The sequence below is a fragment of the Mchenga conophoros genome, linkage group LG8 (genome assembly GCF_057382185.1).
Source record: "Mchenga conophoros isolate Kocher_MC1m ecotype Shallow Benthic linkage group LG8, M_conophoros_male_GT1.1, whole genome shotgun sequence".
NCBI lineage: Eukaryota > Metazoa > Chordata > Actinopteri > Cichliformes > Cichlidae > Mchenga > Mchenga conophoros.
In genome coordinates this window covers 17917492-17937062 of record NC_140533.1, presented here as the reverse complement: position 1 = coordinate 17937062, position 19571 = coordinate 17917492, and the positions used below count along the sequence as shown (strand labels likewise).

Sequence of the window (19571 nt, the reverse complement as noted above, 5' to 3'; positions counted from 1 at the left end):
ATCACACAGATCTTATCCCTGGTAACAAAGTTCAGAATGAAGCTGGCATCTTGTGTTTATATACAAAAGAGCAGATTAGTGATGTGGGGGTGTCACACCAGAATCCTTCTATCAGCAGCAGTGTTAAAAACCTGACTGTCACTAAACTGTGAAGACTTGCAAAGTAAATCTGTAATCATAAAGATAATGATTTTGCTACCATGGAGTATATTCTGTATATTTGTCCTGATTCTGCTCTGTGACTTTATATCAGTAACTCAAAGTGACAGTTCATAAATCTATATAAAGTAGACGTGATTAATCTGGCTTTTTTCATTCAGCAGATATTCAGTTGTTTTGAACAGAGATATATAAACCCACCTGGGTGGATATACGACGCGGGGGGTGGCGCGGTGTCAAGCTGGGCAGAGTCTGTTATAGAAAGACGTGAACAGTTGCAAGTTTTCATTCAAAATAATAGACTGTTAGCCCGGCTGTATTAGCGCAATAACAGCAGCTGCTCGCAGGGTTAAGCTGCTTTTCTAGCATGACGCGGATGGAATACACTGAGCGTTAATGTTGTTTACATGGCCAGCACCACGTAGGCTTTAAATGTGAAAAGCCAAACAGGAATCTGCATTTTAAGGACGTGACTTTGACCGAAAGCGTCAGCTGTGCGCCTCACTTGACTGGAAGAAGCAGTGGAGCGCAGCAGCGCGCAGAGCATGTAGCCGAAACTACACCAGACTGTGGAGTTGAAGTTTTCTTTTGTTTTCTTTTGTTTTTTTCTTTACCCGGAGTGTTTTATTCCATCTGTGGGAAAAAAAAATAAACATTTAAAGCTGCTCTTCGACATTATTATTTGCTTGGAGCTAAATGACAAGGAGGTAGCGACACAGAAGCACTCAGTGATTTAAACAGGGGAAATCATGGAGAGCAAGGGATTACTTCGCTGTAAGATTGTGGTTGTCGGGGACAGCAAGTGTGGCAAGACGGCTCTCCTTCACGTTTTTGCCAAAGACTCGTACCCAGAGGTAAGGCAGCATTTATTAGAAATAGAAATACGCACAGCAGCCCTGAATGGTGCGACGGCACAGGTGCGTAAAGTCCCCGAAACCACGCGGCAGTGTTTTCACGTAGAGTGAGATCGCTACAAGAAGGCTTGACATTGTGGATCATTGTGGGAACTGATTGATACCTAGTTAAATGTGTGGCCTGTAAACATTTATTATAATGTATTTGTGCCGCCAAAAATATCATGGAAGTTAAAACTCGAAACTGTAAATGGATGTTCTCTTTTTTCTTTTCTTTTTAAAGAAACATTATGGTGTTCTCATTGTGTATTATTTCATCACGTCAGGATTTTACCGGGGTTTGTGTTAAGCCTCATCTAAAGTGATGCAACAGCATCATGTAAATTAATAACATAATTAGAATTCAGTGGCCAGTTATCACTGAATTTTTTTTGCCTACGTGCGCTTTTGCGCACCGTGTCCGTCTGTTGATGTGGGACTTTGCAGGTTTGACCAGAACAACAGAATAACCGCCTGGGAGCTAGATTGTGTGCTGTGAGACGCGAGATATTAAACCCGGGAGTGTGTAATGTTTTATAGTGGTGACCGAAAACCGAATAGAGGCAAAAAGTTCGCACAAGTAATACTTTGTCTCTCAGAAGTAGTACTCTGTCTTCTTTACTTGATTACATAATTTTAATTACACCAATAAGACATCTGAAGTAAGTAAATATATATAAGTAAATATATATATATATATATATATATATATATATATATACATCTTTTTAAGAACTAGTTTATGACAAAAAACTTACAGATTGTGAATGGATAAACCCCAAAGCATACTTTTTCAGCAAAACTAGAGAGGAATGCAGACTAAACTCACTAACAACAGGAAATGTGTTTAGTGAAGAAGGAAGAACTTGTGTTCCAAAGGAGGAGAATTTTTATGTGATGCAGGAAATGCATTCTGTCAGACTCTTGAACTGTTGGGATTAATCAAACCAAAGCTTTTTGAACTAAAGTTCAGAACTTGCAAATAGGTCAAAGCAAAGCATTGGACTCATCTACTTTCCACACACACACACACACACACACACACACACACACACACACACACACACACACACACACACACACCATCTCTCGCCTCTTGACATTCACAACTGCACTTACCATCCCCACAGCAGCTATTTGAATTAATTAGGAATCTGACTGTTTTGTCATGAAAATCACACCGTCTTTCTTTTTTACAGTGGGCATATCATCTCCTCCAAGCTTTGATCTAATTTTAGCCACCACACGCCTCTCGTTTCAGAATTACGTTCCCACGGTGTTTGAGAATTACACGGCTAGCTTCGAGATTGAGAAGCAGAGGATCGAGCTCAACATGTGGGACACATCAGGTGAGATTCCCAATCATCTCTTTATGTTCTCCTTTCAACTCAAGATTATCACACCAGAGTGATGAAAGGTGTGCCGCATCATCAAGCCGTGATGAGGTTACTGAGCGAGGAGCTCCAGATCGGCAGACAGCTGACTCCTTGGAGTGTTCCGCAACTTCCAGGCTGTGGGCCAAAAACATGAACAACCACAATGTGTCAGGATAATCTGTTGAGAGTACTGACTGTTGTTTTGTTTTTTTTTTAATTTCAAAATGAATTAATCTAGTCTGGGACGCAGAAACATAACTTGTGTGTATTTATATAACTTCAGTCCTACTTCAGAGCTAATCTGACACTTTCAGCAGCAGCTGAAGTGTTATGTGAGGCCTCTGAACAGCTTGTTATTCAACACATACCTACTCCGAGTAACAACCACAGCTAATCAACACATGAAAATGCAAATTAATTGCCTGCATACATGATTTTGATGAGGATTTTGGCATCTTGACTGAATTCATGCAACATGGCACCAGTTTATTTCAGATAACAAGTGTTCTCTGTCCACTTGTAGCGCTGAGAGCTTGCGAAGCTGTTGCACAAACTCTTAAATGTGTTTACTGAACATTTTTTGATTTACAAAGTCATTATATCTTTTCAAGACTTCACTTTGGAGAGATGATCAGACGGAGGGCCTCTATGGGTCTCCAGATGTGCATTAACTCTCTCCCATTTTAGCCTTTAGACCCCTTCATGTTTCATTTCTACTTACAAAACTCCCCAAAACTTGTTCTCACACAGCGTGAGAGCAGCTTTACTGCAAAGTGCTCCATTAACCTCCACCCGTGCAGACAGGGAGACCAGCTAGGCAAGCTGGAGATTAAGAGCTGCTGCAGCTGCCGAGGCTGCTTTGCGGTGGGTGAGGCCGCTTTGCGGTGTTTAAACAACACCCTGCGAAATTACCGGCTGGCTCACGCACACACCTTTCCCTCACTAAAACACTTAAACAGTAATTTACTCCGCCTCGGAAAGAAATGCAATTCACCTTTTTGTGCGAAGCAGGTGCCGTTCAGAATTGTTGTGTCACATTATTGGAATCTGAGCGGACATGACGCTCCCAGTTGTGAATGAGTTTATGAGGTGTGAGGTAAAAGAAGGGCCAGCTTCTGTCAAAAAACTCCATAAACATGTATAAGACAATAAAATCTGCTTACTTGTGCTACTGTGAAAGAAAAAGAGGAATTAGATTGTAATGTGCATCACTTTAGGAGGGTTTACAGAAGGATTTACTCAAGTCAGAGGGATTTTTCTTTATATACGGGCACCCCAAAATGTTGCATGTCTAACTGAAAGGGATTTAAAAAGCAATACTATCTGATTTTATTAGAATTTTTTATACAAAACTATATTATAACTAATAAATGGTACTAGAAGCTATAAAAAGAAGCCAATTCTGCAAGCACCAGTGGTTACAATATTAGTTTTGTGTGCTCATTAGATGCCTTGATAAGAATCAGACGAGAGAACATTTATTATACAAAGACATGGCCCCATATTGAGCAGCAGTGGTTAACGGGAGCTGATCCAACTCTGACCTTAGGTGGCTTCTTCCAGCTCTCTTTAAGTGAGGAGGAGACATGTGTGTTGCCTTGCAGCATCCCTGCCAGCTATTCTGGGTTTGTGTCAGGAGACAGGTGCATCGGCAACTACATCAGTAACACCACAATTCCCTCTGGTACCTGCTGTGTTTTACTAATAGCTGAACGGGGGGTTACAGTCACCTGGTGTGCTTACATGGAACTTTCTGTATATACACTGCTGCAATACCCTTGACTTTTAAACTTGCTCCTGCTTACTTTATGCAATCACAGATTTATGTGATTTGATAAAGAACATGCTTTATCTGATATGTGTGTTTGTGACATGTGGCATGGCAGTGTGTGCAGTTTGTTTAACCGCAGGTGAACTGACTCAATGAAATTGAAGTTCTGGATGAAACACTAAATATAAAAAAACCCCAATCCCAAGCTTCAGAGCACCAGAGGTTTCAAATATATAAGAGCAAAAACTCATCACACATTTTAAGCTATGAAGCTTGAACTCCAGTGTGGATGACAGGGGAGGAGATAAGAAGAAAAGGATCATGTTGAGTTGTTGTAGAGGCTCACAGATAGGAGAGTGTATTAGGCAAGGTGCCAGAAGCGGTCTCTGAGCTGCCCGCTTATTGTGCAGAAACAAACAGTGGATTTAATTAATCAGGCACTTGCTGTGTGACCGAACACTTGCCCCCTGTCTCTTTCATTCTTCATCTTGCCACACAACCCACCTCCTGCTTCCCTCTGCTACATCCAAACATGCTTGTAGTTTAAACTCCCTTCCTTGTAGGTTAAACTCTTTTTTTCCCCCTGCCAATTTAAACTTTACCCTGAATTTATTGCCCACTGGCTCCTTACACTTCCTCAGTCTTTCAGTCATTGTCATGTTGCTCTGTTTCTGTCTTCAGTCATGTGGCGCTGCAGGTGAGACCAAGTTGAGATCAAGCTCAGATAAATGGCAATGGCATTCCTGTAAAAAAAGAGACCCTTTCTAAATGGTTCTGCACCATTTCTATCAAAACAAGGCTGGAGATGGTATGCCATCACAAAACTAAATCAATGAAAAAGAAGTGCATTGAGTGTATTGTAGTTAAAATACACTATACCTTCTATGTCTCCTCATCATGACACAGAGACTCATTCACTGTCCTGTAGTCCTGTTGGCTGGATTTTTGCAACTCATTATCATAAAGATGTTGAAAAAGAATCTCCAGTTAATCCAAAACGGTGCAATGAGACTTCCATTGGCCACGCATTAAATAAATAACACTGACTATTTTCGTCTGGGCCTCCAAACTCCGCAGATTGAGCCCCATCATATCTTAATGATGGCATAGTATTATATTATCCCAACAGAGCACTTTGCTCGCCGACTGCAGACTTACTTGTGGTTTCTAGAATTTCTAAAAGCAGATTTCAGCTCCTGTGGAACCACCTCAAGAGACAGACACCCTATCTACGTTTAGGATCAGAATAAAACATACTCTTTGATAAGGCTTATAGCTGGGGCTTGATCAGGTGACCAGGATCCATCTATTAGTTATGCTGCTTTAGGCTCAGACTGCTGCGGGACTTCATGCAATACACTCAGCACTTCCTCTCCACTCACCTCTTGGTACTCCCCATATATCTCATTAAATTCTTGTCTTATTTCTTCCTTAGTCTGTGTTTTATCCTGTCTCCCTTTGTTCTTTCAAACTCCTCACCCCCCACCACCTCCTAAAACCAGTTGAGGCTGATGGCTGCCTCTCCCTGACTCTCATTCTGCCGGAGGACTCTTCCTGTTAAGAGGGAGTTTTTCCTTCCCACCATTCCAAAGTGATTGCTCATATGGGTGATCAATTTATTGTTTGTGCTTTATGCCTAATACTGTAGGATCTTTACCTTACATTAATGGCTTGGATTGACTGTTTTTGTGAATGTGATTTATAAATAAACCTGTTTTGAACTGGTTTGGATACTTTAGTATTTACCTAACCAATCAACAGTGACTCCCAGAGCAATGCTGTCTGGTTTATGCAACATGGGATGAATGCAAAGTTAATCACTGGTTTTAGTACAAGATGATGATAGACTGGATCTGATTTCGAATCACTGATGTGGTTGATTCATTCAGAGGTCTTGAATGAAGATATTCCCCCCCCCCCCCCCAAAATCTCTAACTTTCAATGGTTTAATCAGTATTTGCATATACAGAGATCAGCCTTGAGGTTAAATAAATAACACTGACTATGTTTGTCACAATGCAATTCAAGACTGGGCCTCCAAACTCGGCATATTGATCCTCTACATAAAAAACTTAATTCACAGAGGCCCCCACACATTACAGATATTACCTAAAGGTATAAGTGTACCCCCAAAGATGGATCGGAGATGTTTTTGTTAGCAGCAGGCGTGGCTACCCAATATGAGGTAGGCATTTTTAATGCTTTGGGTGAATGGTATGGGCTTTTATTCTAATTCATCTTCATAAAAAGCCTCTGCAATGTTTAATGGACAATGAATCCCATGGAGTCATCAGATCACAATAAAAAAAAATTAAAAAAACAACTAGAAAATAAAAGTAGTCTAAAATTGCAAGCATTATTGATTATGATGACACAGCAGTTGTGTAGCAAGAACTTGTTACTCTTCAAATAAAAAAACAAATAAAAGTGCTTAAAAATCTGATCCCAGCTGACCTAATTTTGTCATAACAGTTTATATGTCTAGATTTGCCCTTCTCTGCAGTATTCTCCTCCTCTCTTTAATTTCATCAATTCTTCCTAATATCCCCTCAGGCTGCCAGCCTCCCACCCGGCTCCTTCTCTGTCTCTGTCTCCAACAAGTCAAGGTCAGGAGTCCCACTGTATTGGGGCAGTGCCCTCTCAGCACTCTTGCTCTTGATTAGCTTACCTTGCGTTTTCTTTGTCTGTCTCTCTATCCATCTTTATCTCTTCCTCACTTTTCACTCACTCCTTTTCTCATTTCCCATACTTCTTTCTCCCAGATTCCGGCATATGGCTCACTGTAATCTGTCTTTATACGCAGCGACAAAAAAAAAAAAAAAACTGAAGCAAAGCATCCTGGAAGCAGCAACAAATCAGTCAGAATGCACAGTTAGGTCCTTAGATATTTGGACGATGGCATAATCTTTGTCACAATAAACCCAAACAGTGGGTTTCTTGATGATTTTTTTTATTTAGGGTCATTGTCAAGGCTCATAATTACAGACTAAGACAATTCTAAATATAAGGATTGTTTTTTATACCTGGATGAAAATCCTTTGCAGTCAGTGACTGTGTGAAGTCTCAAACCCTTCATTTTGCTCAATAGCCCTGTACACTACAGAATTCAACCTGCTACTACTATCAGCAGTCACATCATCAATAAGCAGTAGCTACATGGGCCCCATACATGCAACCTACATCTGCATACATTCTGCAATCCTCCACTTTAGTGTTTTTCTGAGTTCCTTCAGGCTGAGCTTTGTTTGTTTTTTAAAGAAAAGTAGCAGATTGTTGATTTGACCACTCCTGATATTTTTGCTGTTTCTCTGACAGGTTTTATACTGTGTACATATATACAGTATTTTTTAGCCTGAAACCATGAAACTTGTAGCTGCTTTGGAATACAAATGTCCTACTGTAAAACCCAGACAAAGGTTTTTACAGGGATGAGGAAGTAAAAGAGCAAGAAAACAAAAAACCAAAAAATCCTGTAGAGCCAAGGATGGCTTGCCAACAATGAGCTCAGGAATGTCTTCAGTTTGGATGTTGGATACTGTTGTGAATTCCGGCAACAACTTGCACTGCACTGGTGCTAGGCTTGGTTCTGCCTTTCAGACAGGGAATGATCTCAAATGTGCTTATGGAACATTGTATTCATTTACAATAAGAGTCAAACCTCTCACAGCATGTGCACATTTGCACTTACTGCAAATGTGCAGACTTGGCAGCTGTCTGCAACTGAAACAAAGAAGGCTGAAGTGACATGGTATGGATTTTTTGCGAGATGGTGGAAGAAGATTGTCATGGAAAAATGGGCAAAGGTGAAGCAGAGGCAAATTGGAGCTGCGAAATAAATAGTGCTCGACTGAGTGAGATAACGACCCCTCCTATTAACGAAGTCTGTTATGAACAACAGCTTAATTATATTGGATGCATTGGAAGATGTGAACTGCTTAAACAAAATCAAACTAGCATCACAAGCGGCGTGGAAGATGTTTGAAAGTCTGCTGTGTAGACGTCCAACAGATCAATCAGATTTTGCACTGCTGTTGAACACAATGTCCACACAGAAGTATCCCATAAGTGACTGAAATCATGGAAAATCAGTGATGATGGTCTCCTCGATTTGCATTGGACCTTGTATTGAAAATTCCAGTGAACAGCGTACAAAAGCAAAAATAACCATAGATATTTTATTTGCTTAATATGCCATGGAATAACAAGGGAGCAGGTCTCACCTGACCATGAAACTGCTTGTCAGTTCATTACCTTTGAGCCTCTGAACATAAAAATGGCTGTAATCCCTAAACAGATATCACAATATTTTTTTTAAACAGCTTGAACTGAAGCTAAAAGTCTGTACTTCAGTCGTGACTGATTGCTTTGAAACCCACTGTAATGGTGCGCAGAGGCAAAATGACAAAAAGTGCATCATTGCCTAAAATAATTGTGGACCTAACCGTATGTGGGAGCTAATTAAATGTTTTCCACTGGCTCCCAGTGTGATTTTATTTTGCTGCACTGATTGTCCTGTGTGGCTTTGTTCAAGTCAAACATTTTTCTAACTTGAGCCGAAAGGAATTCAGATTTCACGAGCATCTGTTTTACTCAGTTATCAACCGATCTTTGAGTGCGAGGCTTAAAAAGGTCATAAATCAGATTAATACATAGACTCCAGGGATGGCATTTACATTCTTAGCTAATTGTATGGTATTAATTATGAATATGCCCTAAAATGACTTTTCCCTGGATACTTAGGTACAAATAAATCATGGTTTTATTATATTAAACTTCACATTAAATAGAACTTTGTCCTGGTTCACCTTCTAACATTATTATTTCTTAACTATTGTATTTGGGAAAGTATATTACAAAAAGCTAACATAACTACATATATATATAATATGTAATATAATATATTATATTACATATTATATATATATATATATATATATATATATATATAATATGTAATATAATATATATTTATATAATATATATATATATATTATATAATATATATATTATATAATATATATATATATATATATATATATATATATATATATATATATATATATATATAAAATATAAAATATATATAAAATAATTTGACATACCTCAAGCTTTTGTTCTTGTCCTAACCTCCTGACAGCCACCGGTCCTCTGAGACCAGTGAGGCTTCAATGAAATGGATCAGCCTGCTAGTAACAAAGTGCATAAACATTCATTTAAAACTGATTCTTTGCTAGGTTCTTTGTTATGTGCACACACTCCTTCATCCCTGAATGATTCATAGGTGAGTGTTAAACAATCCTCTCAAAAAGTCAGGTACATGGACTGGACTGAAAATGAGCAGAACAAGCAGCCAATGTTTCCTTTTTCAGCCCTAAAATTACCCTTAGATCTGATCGCTGTCATCAGCAACATTTTCTGTTGCAACGTGTTGCTCTTTTAAGATATAAATAATAAACATTTCTCTAAAACGCACCTTAAATTACTTGCTCAGAACGAAATGGCACTGGGCAACAAGCTGCTAAACATAATGGAGCCAGGTGTTTTCTTCAGGAAATGAGCCCGACATAGCTCAAAGGAAAGTGGATCGTGCCGTTACATTCAGAAACATGACTCTAAATAAATGAAAATGTTACTCTAATGTCAACCTGAAGTATAAATGCGCAGCTGTTTTGGTTCCTGCTCCTATCGAGTAGCTAAAAAATTGCAGAGTGCTTTGTTTCAGCATATTTCACACACGCAGAGTGTGGACACTTAATGAAATGTGACCGTTTGGCTTGTGCGCCTTTCTGTCAATGTAAAGAAATGCCGAGTAGCTGAATTCTGACCTTATTCCCCCACTGGGGCTAGATGACACTGAAATGACTCAACTCTGCATGATGCACCTGCCACAACAACAAAGGTGTTCAGATCACCTGGGTTTTACAGGTGACTGTGTGAACATGTGAGGTATGAGTTAATAAAACAACCGGCTCAACCTGCATTATCACACCTATAGCAAGTGAACAGTGAAGGAATGCACTGTTCTGAATTCTACTTCAAGTTAGCTTCCTGCTCACTGGAACTTTCCTAACTTCCTCGAGCCGACAGGGACATGCCGCGACATGTTAAAACACACACAGATACTTAAACACACAAGCAGTGAAAATACTGTTTGCCCCGTTGAATCCAACCTTCCAATCTATCCCAGGTCAGCAGAGTCTGTGGCAGAGATTTCCTCAACAATCCATCATTCATTTATGAGCTCTTTTTTATGACCCCAATTACATGTTGGCTCCTTGAAAGCAGCACCCAGATGTGCTTTAAGCGAGCGTCTGGGCAAACGAGTGGCACTGGCTCCATGACAGGACAGAGCGGAGAAAATGGTCTGGTGTGTCGAAGCGTTTCAGAGGCTTTTTGGATAGAAGTGTGGATAGCAGGGAACTGGGTTTGTAGTCCAAGTTCTGTTGTTTTTTTCTTTCCTACTGAACATGTGCAGGGGTGTGTGTGAGTAAGGGTATGAGTAAGTGCTGAAAGAGATTACACAAGTGGGAAAATATATAAATAGGGACAGTGAAGGGATGGAGGAATGTAGAGTCCTGGTGGAGTGCTAAGTGCTTGGAGTCGTGGATGGGAGACGGTATATGCTGAGTGTCAGTAGGGTTTCATGGTGCGAGCTTGTGCTCCAGCCAGCCGGGTCTCATTCTCCTCTGCTCATGCAGTCCATTAGAAGACCAAGGGTGCATTTAAAATGAGTGGCCTAGATGCGTCTCTACTCCATTCCCCCGGGACACGGAGTCTGTTTCTCAGCTAGTACCTGTAGTGTGTAACTCAGCAGTCTGTCTAAGACTTTTGAATGAACTTGAGCACAGCGAACATCATCATTCATTTAAAACATCAGGTAAAACAACATGACATTTACCACCCAGCACAATGCGCAGACTTACGGAGACATTTTTCACGCACTAACGCATATGGCAGGTGGCATATAGAGTATACTGCATGCCTGTTACAGCAGCTCTTCTCATTTTTAATTATATGCCTTTATTCCTCTGCCAGCAATTTGTGCTTAAAATGGGAAATTAAGCAGTGCAGATGTACTTTCTAATAATTGGTTGTCATCTCTTTTTTCTTATTTCTTTTTAAACCTTCTCCATGACTCCTCTGCCAAAACAGGAACTGAGGCAGAGGTTTGTTTGTCTGTGTTAGTGAAACTGTGCAAAAACTACTTTTGTTGGAGAGCTGAGAAAAGGAAGAAGCCTTTCATTTTTTTTTCGTCTTTGGTTCACCTTTGATAAAATTGCACCACAGGGCGTTGGTGGAAGACAATTACATTTTTTTGTAGAGCAGAAGCTGCTTAGTTATATATTCTCTCAGTATTTCATTTTTATGAATAATCTATGAAGGGACTGTTTGTTTCTTTTTGTTTTTCATGATGCATTTTCATTTTTGTTTACAGTTCATTATTTTTGCTTATCACGGGTCTGGAAGCTAACAGGTGTTAGCCTGTGTCGTTGATATAAATGTAGTGAAGTACTGCTGGTCACTTCAATACATGAGTTGCATAAGTTTTAGCTAATGTAATTACCATGGCAACATCATGGCAATGTCATGGCAACTGGGTATATCACTCATGTAGCACGTTGTCTGACAGTGTGTTTAAAATATTTACTTTTAACCTGATATAACACATTCCAGCAGCACAGGAAAAAGAAAGGCAGAATTTACTGGTTAATCCAGATAAGTAGAATGATAATAAAAGGTCAGAGTACAATAAAAGTCCTTGGAACTGGTTAAATGTGCTCCAACATAGCAAAAAGTTAAACCATGAGAAGAAAATTACCTGTGACTGTAGCTCTACTGCTAACTTCCTTTAGCATTTATTTAATCTTTCGTATTCTCTGTTATATTCTGGTTCCTTTTCTTGATTTCGTAATGTTTAGTTATTATCTCTTAGTATTGGTTATGTTTCCTGTTTTATTGTGATAGCGTGTTGTCTAGTGTTCCCTTATTATTAATGATTTGCTCCTACTTTGTTTCCCATGTGTCTCCACTTCCCCTAACCACCCGTGTGTGTGTGTGTGTGTGTGTGTGTGTGTGTGTGTGTGTGTGTGTGTGTGTGTGTGTGTGTGTGTGTGTGTGTGTGTGTAATGTCTCAGTTTCCTCTTGTCCTTTGTCAGAGTGTACTGTTCAATTTCTCGGTGTTGGTCTGGTTCCTGATCTTTGGCTCCTAGAATCTCAGTTTCTTTACGAGTTTATAGTTTACAGTTTTCCCTTAAGTTCTGCGTTTGAATCATGTAGTTAAATATATCAGCTCAATAAAGGGCTCGCCTTTACTTAAACCTCCACCTGCCTCTGTGTCTGCATCTTGGATCCTTCTGTACTCACTGAAAAGATTTTATTACACACTTTGTTTAGACACACAGGCCACTCAAGGGGTATATCCACTTAAGACCCTCTCCATCCCTTATCTATAATGCACGATGCAGCTTTGACCACTCACTTCAACCCCCCAACACCTGCCATTACTCCTACAGCAGGAGGTGGTGGATGGTTTTGACCTTGTTTCTACTGCATGTGATTCACCATAATTAAAGTACAAGCATGAGTGAACCTGGTTTTCTGTTTTCTGTATTCACGTTAAAGTAAAGTAAAATCCCTGAAAAACAAAGTAATTAAGTGAATGCGTGCACACAAAAGACAGGGATGAACCAATAATGAGAACGATGGACCAGTTGATGGAGATGCGCCACAGAAAAATGAAATGAACTGTTAATTTAAAACACACATAATCTACACAGAGGGACGGTGTCAGGGTAGGAATAGTGATCCTGAAAATGTTGATGGTTCAGCTTTCTCTTACTGAGCTCAGGTTTGCATTCACACTGTGTCCCTCAGATTAGAAGGGGCTTGCTGTTTCAGCTACTTTTCATTGCTTCTAACAAATACACTCTTGGCCCAACTATTGCAAATTGGTGCTCCTGATTGGACAATTAAGTTCATGACAATCTTTATAGTGGAAATTGTGCCGAGCTGCAACCAACAATTAGGCACACACACTCGGTTCATTCTCAGTATATCACGTCAGAAGACATCAGAAGACTATGAATGTACCAATTCATGTACCAAATTTACCTTTAATTGTTATTAGTTATAACATAAGATTTACATTTGAAAAGATTTACTTTGTTTGACCCAAATAATCATTCAGAAATGATCAAAATCATTTTCTGTCGGTTGATTAAATGTTTGGTTGTCGTACCTCCAACTTCTTAAATGTCATGGCGCATTAAAAATAATTACCGACAAGCACAAAATGTGTAGTCGTGTAAACGCTGCGTTTAGTTACCACTCGATGACATTTCAGCTCTGCACAGAAGAAAACTGTGATTCTGTTTCTTAATTAACTCAAATTTAGGCAAAACACTTTAAGAGCTTAAGAGCTTACTAGATCATGCAAATTTGTGATATTTAAACTACATTCAAAAGGTCTGGTCCAGACAAGTGGTGAACAACGAATGTTTTTATACTTTAAGTTTAAATGTAGAATGCGGTGCATGGAGTCACATACAGTTGGGCTGGTTGAGGCCCAGATGCCAGTCTGTTCCCTCTGTCATTAATTTAAAAGACTCCTGCTGGATTACTGCTGATTTCAGGCAAAGTATGCTCAGTGGCAGCGCTCTCCCTCTATGCCTGTTGAGTTAGAAAAATAACATCATATACAGTTTTTCAGCGAAATCCAGCCAGGTTACAGCTGCTACTTGGCAACACTCTAAATGAAAAACTTTAGCTAGGCTTGGGTATAAACAGAGACAGTGTAATCTTGTTCCTGATGGCTCATAATTTGAAGAGTTTCCAATAAAGAGCTGGTCCCACTTCAGCGTTCAGCAAAATAACAGACAGATCACATACTCCAGCATGAGTGTGGTAAAGAAAATCCAAATCTGTTGTCACATTGCTGACAACCACATTGTGCAAAATGTGTCTGTCTGTGCCTGCGACTGCCAGGACCAGCTTCACTCAGTCCTCCACGCTGCTTTTCAGGCTATTATTGTTCAGTATTCAAGCAGAGAGGTATGCATAACAACAAGCACAGTGTGCTCTGGTTACATGAATCTCTGATTCATGTACACCTAAAATGGATTATTCTCAGTACAGAAGAGAACGGCTTACCTGAGGAGCAGTCCTAGCCTTCTCCTCGTTTTTTCCTATCAAAATAAGAGTTCCAGTTATCATAAATGTGGTGCGTGACGAGGTCATGGCATTAATTGATTTATATCAGCTATTAAGAATAAATAGAAAACTTCTGTAACATGAATTTTTTTATTATCTAATGGCAGCCGTCAGTGGATGGATTTACACTTGTCATGGTTCAGCTACCATCATCCTGACCATATATGACCATCTGTTATGGCGTGAGCAAAGTTCCATACAAAGGTCGTATGATGACCTCTGTGCTGTCTCCATGGCAACTGAGAAAATTCCATCTGTTTATAAACGGTACTTGACTTTGACCCAATGGGTCAGGGGATGTGCGACCGAGTATGATGTAATTAGACTTTTTCAGGTGCTTCACTTCCCAAACACAGACAAGCACAGAGTCCAAGGGGTTAGAAGACTGATATGATATATCATCACTTAACAAGTTCATAATATTTGATTGATGGAGCATAGGCCTTTCCCTCAATCCCTTATATGATGAATTTATAACACAAGCTTTAATGGCTCAGTTACATTAGGAATAAAAAGAGACACAATCTGCTGGAGAATAGCTCTTTCAGTCACTTTTGATTGCAAGATAGTTACACAGGTCTCCTGATTGGGTAGCAACCTGTCCCCAAACAGTTGCAGTTTAACTCAGACTGACTGAAGTGATTGACGAATGTAAAGGTTTGCAAATAATCACCATCTCATTGATAAATGCATACAAGTCTGTCAGTCTGCGCTGATGAGCGCACAGGCAACACATCTGCAAAGGGGAGTCAACTGGTTGCCACCTGTTATATTCTGGTTTTATTCCTACGCAAAAGCAAGATTGCTGAGAGCCTTTGCAGTTTTGCAGTAAAATTGCAATCCTGCAGTAACTACGTCAGTATTTTTAGAGCAGTTTCTGACTTTCTGTTTCAGCTCTCTCAGGACTTTAAATGTAAGTAGTTAAATTGTGAATGTGAATTTCTGTGCATGCAAACGGCAACAGATTTGGAGTTTTCACCATTTAGCAGTGAATCGCCATATTATCACAAACAGATTGCAAGTAATTTTCACCTTGACCCTGTTGAAATGCAAACTGATACAGTGAAATCCGTCTTATTGCTGTTTTATCGTCGTCTTGATGCCCCGTGGTTCCCGTCTTCAAAGCAACCAGTTCAAAGGCAACGAGATCACGGTTCCATTTGCCGCAGTCGCAATAATTTTGTTAGTGCTGCAGTCTCCAACCGCTGTTTTCCTTAGTGTGACTTTAGCACAAGAATATTGTTATCTCCAAGTCTAGATAACCCTGATGACATCATTAGGTTGCTCGGAGATGATGTTAGACATCAAGCATTTGTTTTGATTTTGGCTTTGTTTGCTCCACTGCCCTTAGATTAGAAACATTAAAACGCTCTAATGTGTCTAGAAAACTTTGTAGCTCAATAGCTTTGCAACTCGCTTTGTTTAAGTGGCAGACAAAGAGATAACAGAGGAAAATGAATAAAACTTTTATGTTAAAATGATGATGCTTTAGCTTTTTACAGAGCAGCAGACAAAGCAGCAGACTGTCTGCTCTGCACGGTGTCTCAGAGTGTTTACGAATGTACGCCGAGTGATCAGCCTCGTGGAGCATGCATACAGAGTGGACTCTATCGCTGCCTGGTGCTCAACCGAACTTACAGGCTGATTCCATATTGTCTGCATATTTCACACAGCATGAGTACGTAGCACTAATGCTCAGCCACTGCAGGGGGCATTATTTATATGTTCGAGGCGTAGCAGATGAATGCATTAATCAATAGCATTCATTTCTTGTTCTGTTTTCTGTCTGGATGTATTTCAGGAATGAAAACCCAAACTATTTCTTCAGAAGGGCATGACTAGGACAAACAGGATTTTAATATTAATGAACATTTCTGCGCTGTGATGAAAGTTGGCAGGAAAAAGCGCCATAAGAGGGGATTAATAATGATTTTCTGTGCTAACATCTCAAAAGGTGTGTGTGTATGTGAGTCTGTTTCTTCAGAATCATGCAACTATGCATACAAAAGGCTACGACAAGTCTGGTTGTCTCTTATCAGCAGCTTTACAGCTTTGAGCTTGACTAACCCGAGACATTACCCAAAATACAGCACAGGAGGTTTAATAATGAGTTTTTACAAGTTCAGACAAAATATAAAAAAGAGATATCTCTGGAGCACATATATAAAAAATCACTAACAAGATTTGGCATATTAAACATAAAATAGATAATATTCCTTCCTTATTTTCTAAATTAAGAAACCTGCCCATCGGGGATCGTTTAAGGCTGCTCCTCAAGGAATTCTGCTTCATAAAAAGTGAACTTCTCTAAAACGTGCAGGTGGCTGATGAATTAAACAAAAAACAAACAAACACAATAATTAAAAAAGATTACGAGGCTACAGATTCTTAAACTGGACTGATCAAATATCAGGGAGGATTTTACCGATAAGGCCATTCAGAGGATGGGGCGCTGCACTGGAACTGTTGGCGAGAAACATTTTCGGTGAGGTAAAGATTTTCTTTTCTACCATTTTTCTTAAGAGCAGCACACTGGCACCATGCGTATGACAAACGTTCTTGTTTACTACGCGCTTCCCTCATCAGTTTACAGCGATGTGAAACAATTAGTCAGGAAGAAGTGTTGAAATGATGGAAAAGCTTTTTCCACCAAAACTCTTCTCCTTGCAGCTTTTGTAGTGTGAGCTGTTTTTTTTTTTCTTTATTGATTTACACTCAACAGCCACTTTATTAGGTACACTTTACTAGTACTGGGCTGGACTCTGCTTTTGCCTTTAGAACTGACTTAATTCTTCAATCGACAACGTGGAAACATTCCTCTGAGATTTTGGCCTGTTTTCACTCGACAGCATCGCTCAGCTGCTGCAGATTTGGTGGCTGCACCTCTGAATTCAGCTCTTGTTTGAGAGGTTTTGACATGGAGCATCCCCCTATACATCCCCCATCTACACCACCACCACTAGCATGAGGCACTGGTGCAAGGCAGGATGGATCCATGCTTTCATGTGCTTTACATCAAATTCTAATCCTACCATTCAAATGAGACCAGGCAATGTTTTTTGAATCTTCTGTAGTCCAATTTTGGTGAGCCCATGTGAACTGTATGATGCTGTGTCCCATCTGTTTCAAGGTTTATTTGTTACGCGTTCAGAGATGCTCTTCTGCAAACTTTTTGGTTGTAACAAGTGGTTATTGTAGTTCTAGTTGCTTTCCTATCAGCTCAAAGCAGCCTCGGCAGTCTTCTCCAACCTCTGGCATCAATCTGTATTCTTTGTAAACCCTTAGTGTGAGAAAACTGTAGCAGATCAGCAGTTTCTGAAACAATCAGACCAGACCGCGTGGGCTTCTGATGCTGGGTTTGAACTTCAGCAGGTTCTCTTGATCATGTATATGATTAGCTGGCTAATTATTTGCAGGTGTAACTAATCAGTTGGCTGGTGAGTGTGTCCTGTATGGGGTTGAACTGGATCAGAAGACATTAGTGATTAGTTATTTTAATATGTCACTTTCAGTTCTTCAAAATTGGAAAAACATATATGCAGCTGTAGCCCTACATCACCTTCCCAGGTCTGCCTCCTGTACCTTGAGGATATTTCCTGACAGTGTCATCTGCATCTCATTGGAGTTCTCATTATCAATTAATAGCCAACGTTTTGATATTTATTAAACATCCAGATGTGATGCAAATAAAGAATCGTGTTTTAAATAGTCTCACAGCTCTGTGTAGTGACCACTTGACCCTATGGCAGCTTGTGCGCACTCAGATTTTTCAAAGCGTTTTGTAGAGTTTGACTGAGAATCCTTCCTAAAATGTAAAATTCAAGCAGCATCAGAAGATTTTTTAGAAGGACAAACATCTCGAAACAGAGAGAACAGCCAAAGGTGGAACACAAGTGGATTACATAAAATTACACGAGTGCTTGGAGAGTAAATGCGTATGAGTTACAAACAAAGAGGAAAAAAGGAAATGCAGATTTTTGTAGGCACCAAACATCAAAGCATGAAAACCTCATGTGGAGTCACAGCATGGTGCTGCTGTTTCCCAGACTGCTTTGCATCACTGTACCAAACATTATACATCAGCCACACATCTGAAACATACTGACATTTATTTTCTGTAGATTGTTTACATCCCAGAGTTTTCCATTTGTGGAAAGTGCATCTGGTAGTACATTTCGGGTCCAAGCTACATCTGCAAACTCTACTTAGCTGTAAATGCAATTAAACATCCAAATCTTGTTCTGCATGATGGCTGAAGCCCGTGTACTCTGAATGCTCTAAATGACACTAACGTCGTTTCTTTGAGATTGCTAAATTCATGCAGTACCCCTGAGGCGTCGCATGTGTCTTTTATGAGTTTGATCAGAGGGTTTTACTCAGAGACAGATGGAATGATCTTGCTACAACAGCAGGAAACTCCCCATGAGGGGCATCATACTACAAGTCCCAGAGAGCGTCAGAAAAGCTCAGATCAATACACATTAGCCTCTGCTCGAGTGCTGAACATGGATTAGCTGACTTCATGGAACCTTGAAGCTTCCAGTGTCTGCATGTGTGTCTGTGTGTGTGTGTGTCAGCATGGACGGGACAGACAGCGCGATCAGCAATGCGCCCAATGATGTTTAAAAGATCCCAAAGCGCAAGTCCATCTTTTCAGACGAACTGCAAAAGTTGCAACTGCAAAAAAATTTCCCTTAATCTGGTATAACACTGACAGGTGATATGAATAACACTGATTATCTCTTCATCATGGCGCCTGTTAGTGAGTGGGATATATTAGGGAGCAAGTCAACATTATGTTGTTGGAGTTGATGTGTTGGAAGCCTGTAAAATGTGCAAGTGGAAGGATTTGTGCAGGTCTGAGAAAGACCAGATTGTGATGGTTAGACAAGTGGGTCAGACCATCTCCAACAAAGGAAAGAACAGTAAGGGAACTAGCATCAGGGCGTTCCGATCCAAAAAGTTCATGCTCGTTCTGATAAAAAGGTGTCAGAATACAGAGTCTATTGCAGTTTGTTGCACATGGGGCTGCATAGCTGCAGACCAGACATAGGTGCCCATGCTGATCCCTGTCCACTGCAGAAAGTGCCAACAGTGGACACGTGAGCATCGGAACTGCACAACGGAGCAATAGAAAAAGGTCGGGAAATGGTGGCCTGGTGT

General features: G+C 40.1%; 1 protein-coding gene across 1 annotated transcript in view; it reads left to right on the top strand.

Annotated features, from left to right (window-relative positions):
- The first annotated feature begins 674 nt into the window (after positions 1-674).
- Positions 675-19571, top strand: part of LOC146568553 (rho-related GTP-binding protein RhoN-like) — a 33099-nt gene continuing 14202 nt past the window's right edge. Inside the window, exons 1-2 of the mRNA XM_085284648.1 lie at positions 675-1013; positions 2314-2401. Of these exons, the coding sequence (XP_085140774.1) occupies positions 909-1013; positions 2314-2401 (193 nt within the window). The 5' untranslated portion in view covers positions 675-908. The remainder of the gene's footprint in view (positions 1014-2313; positions 2402-19571) is intronic.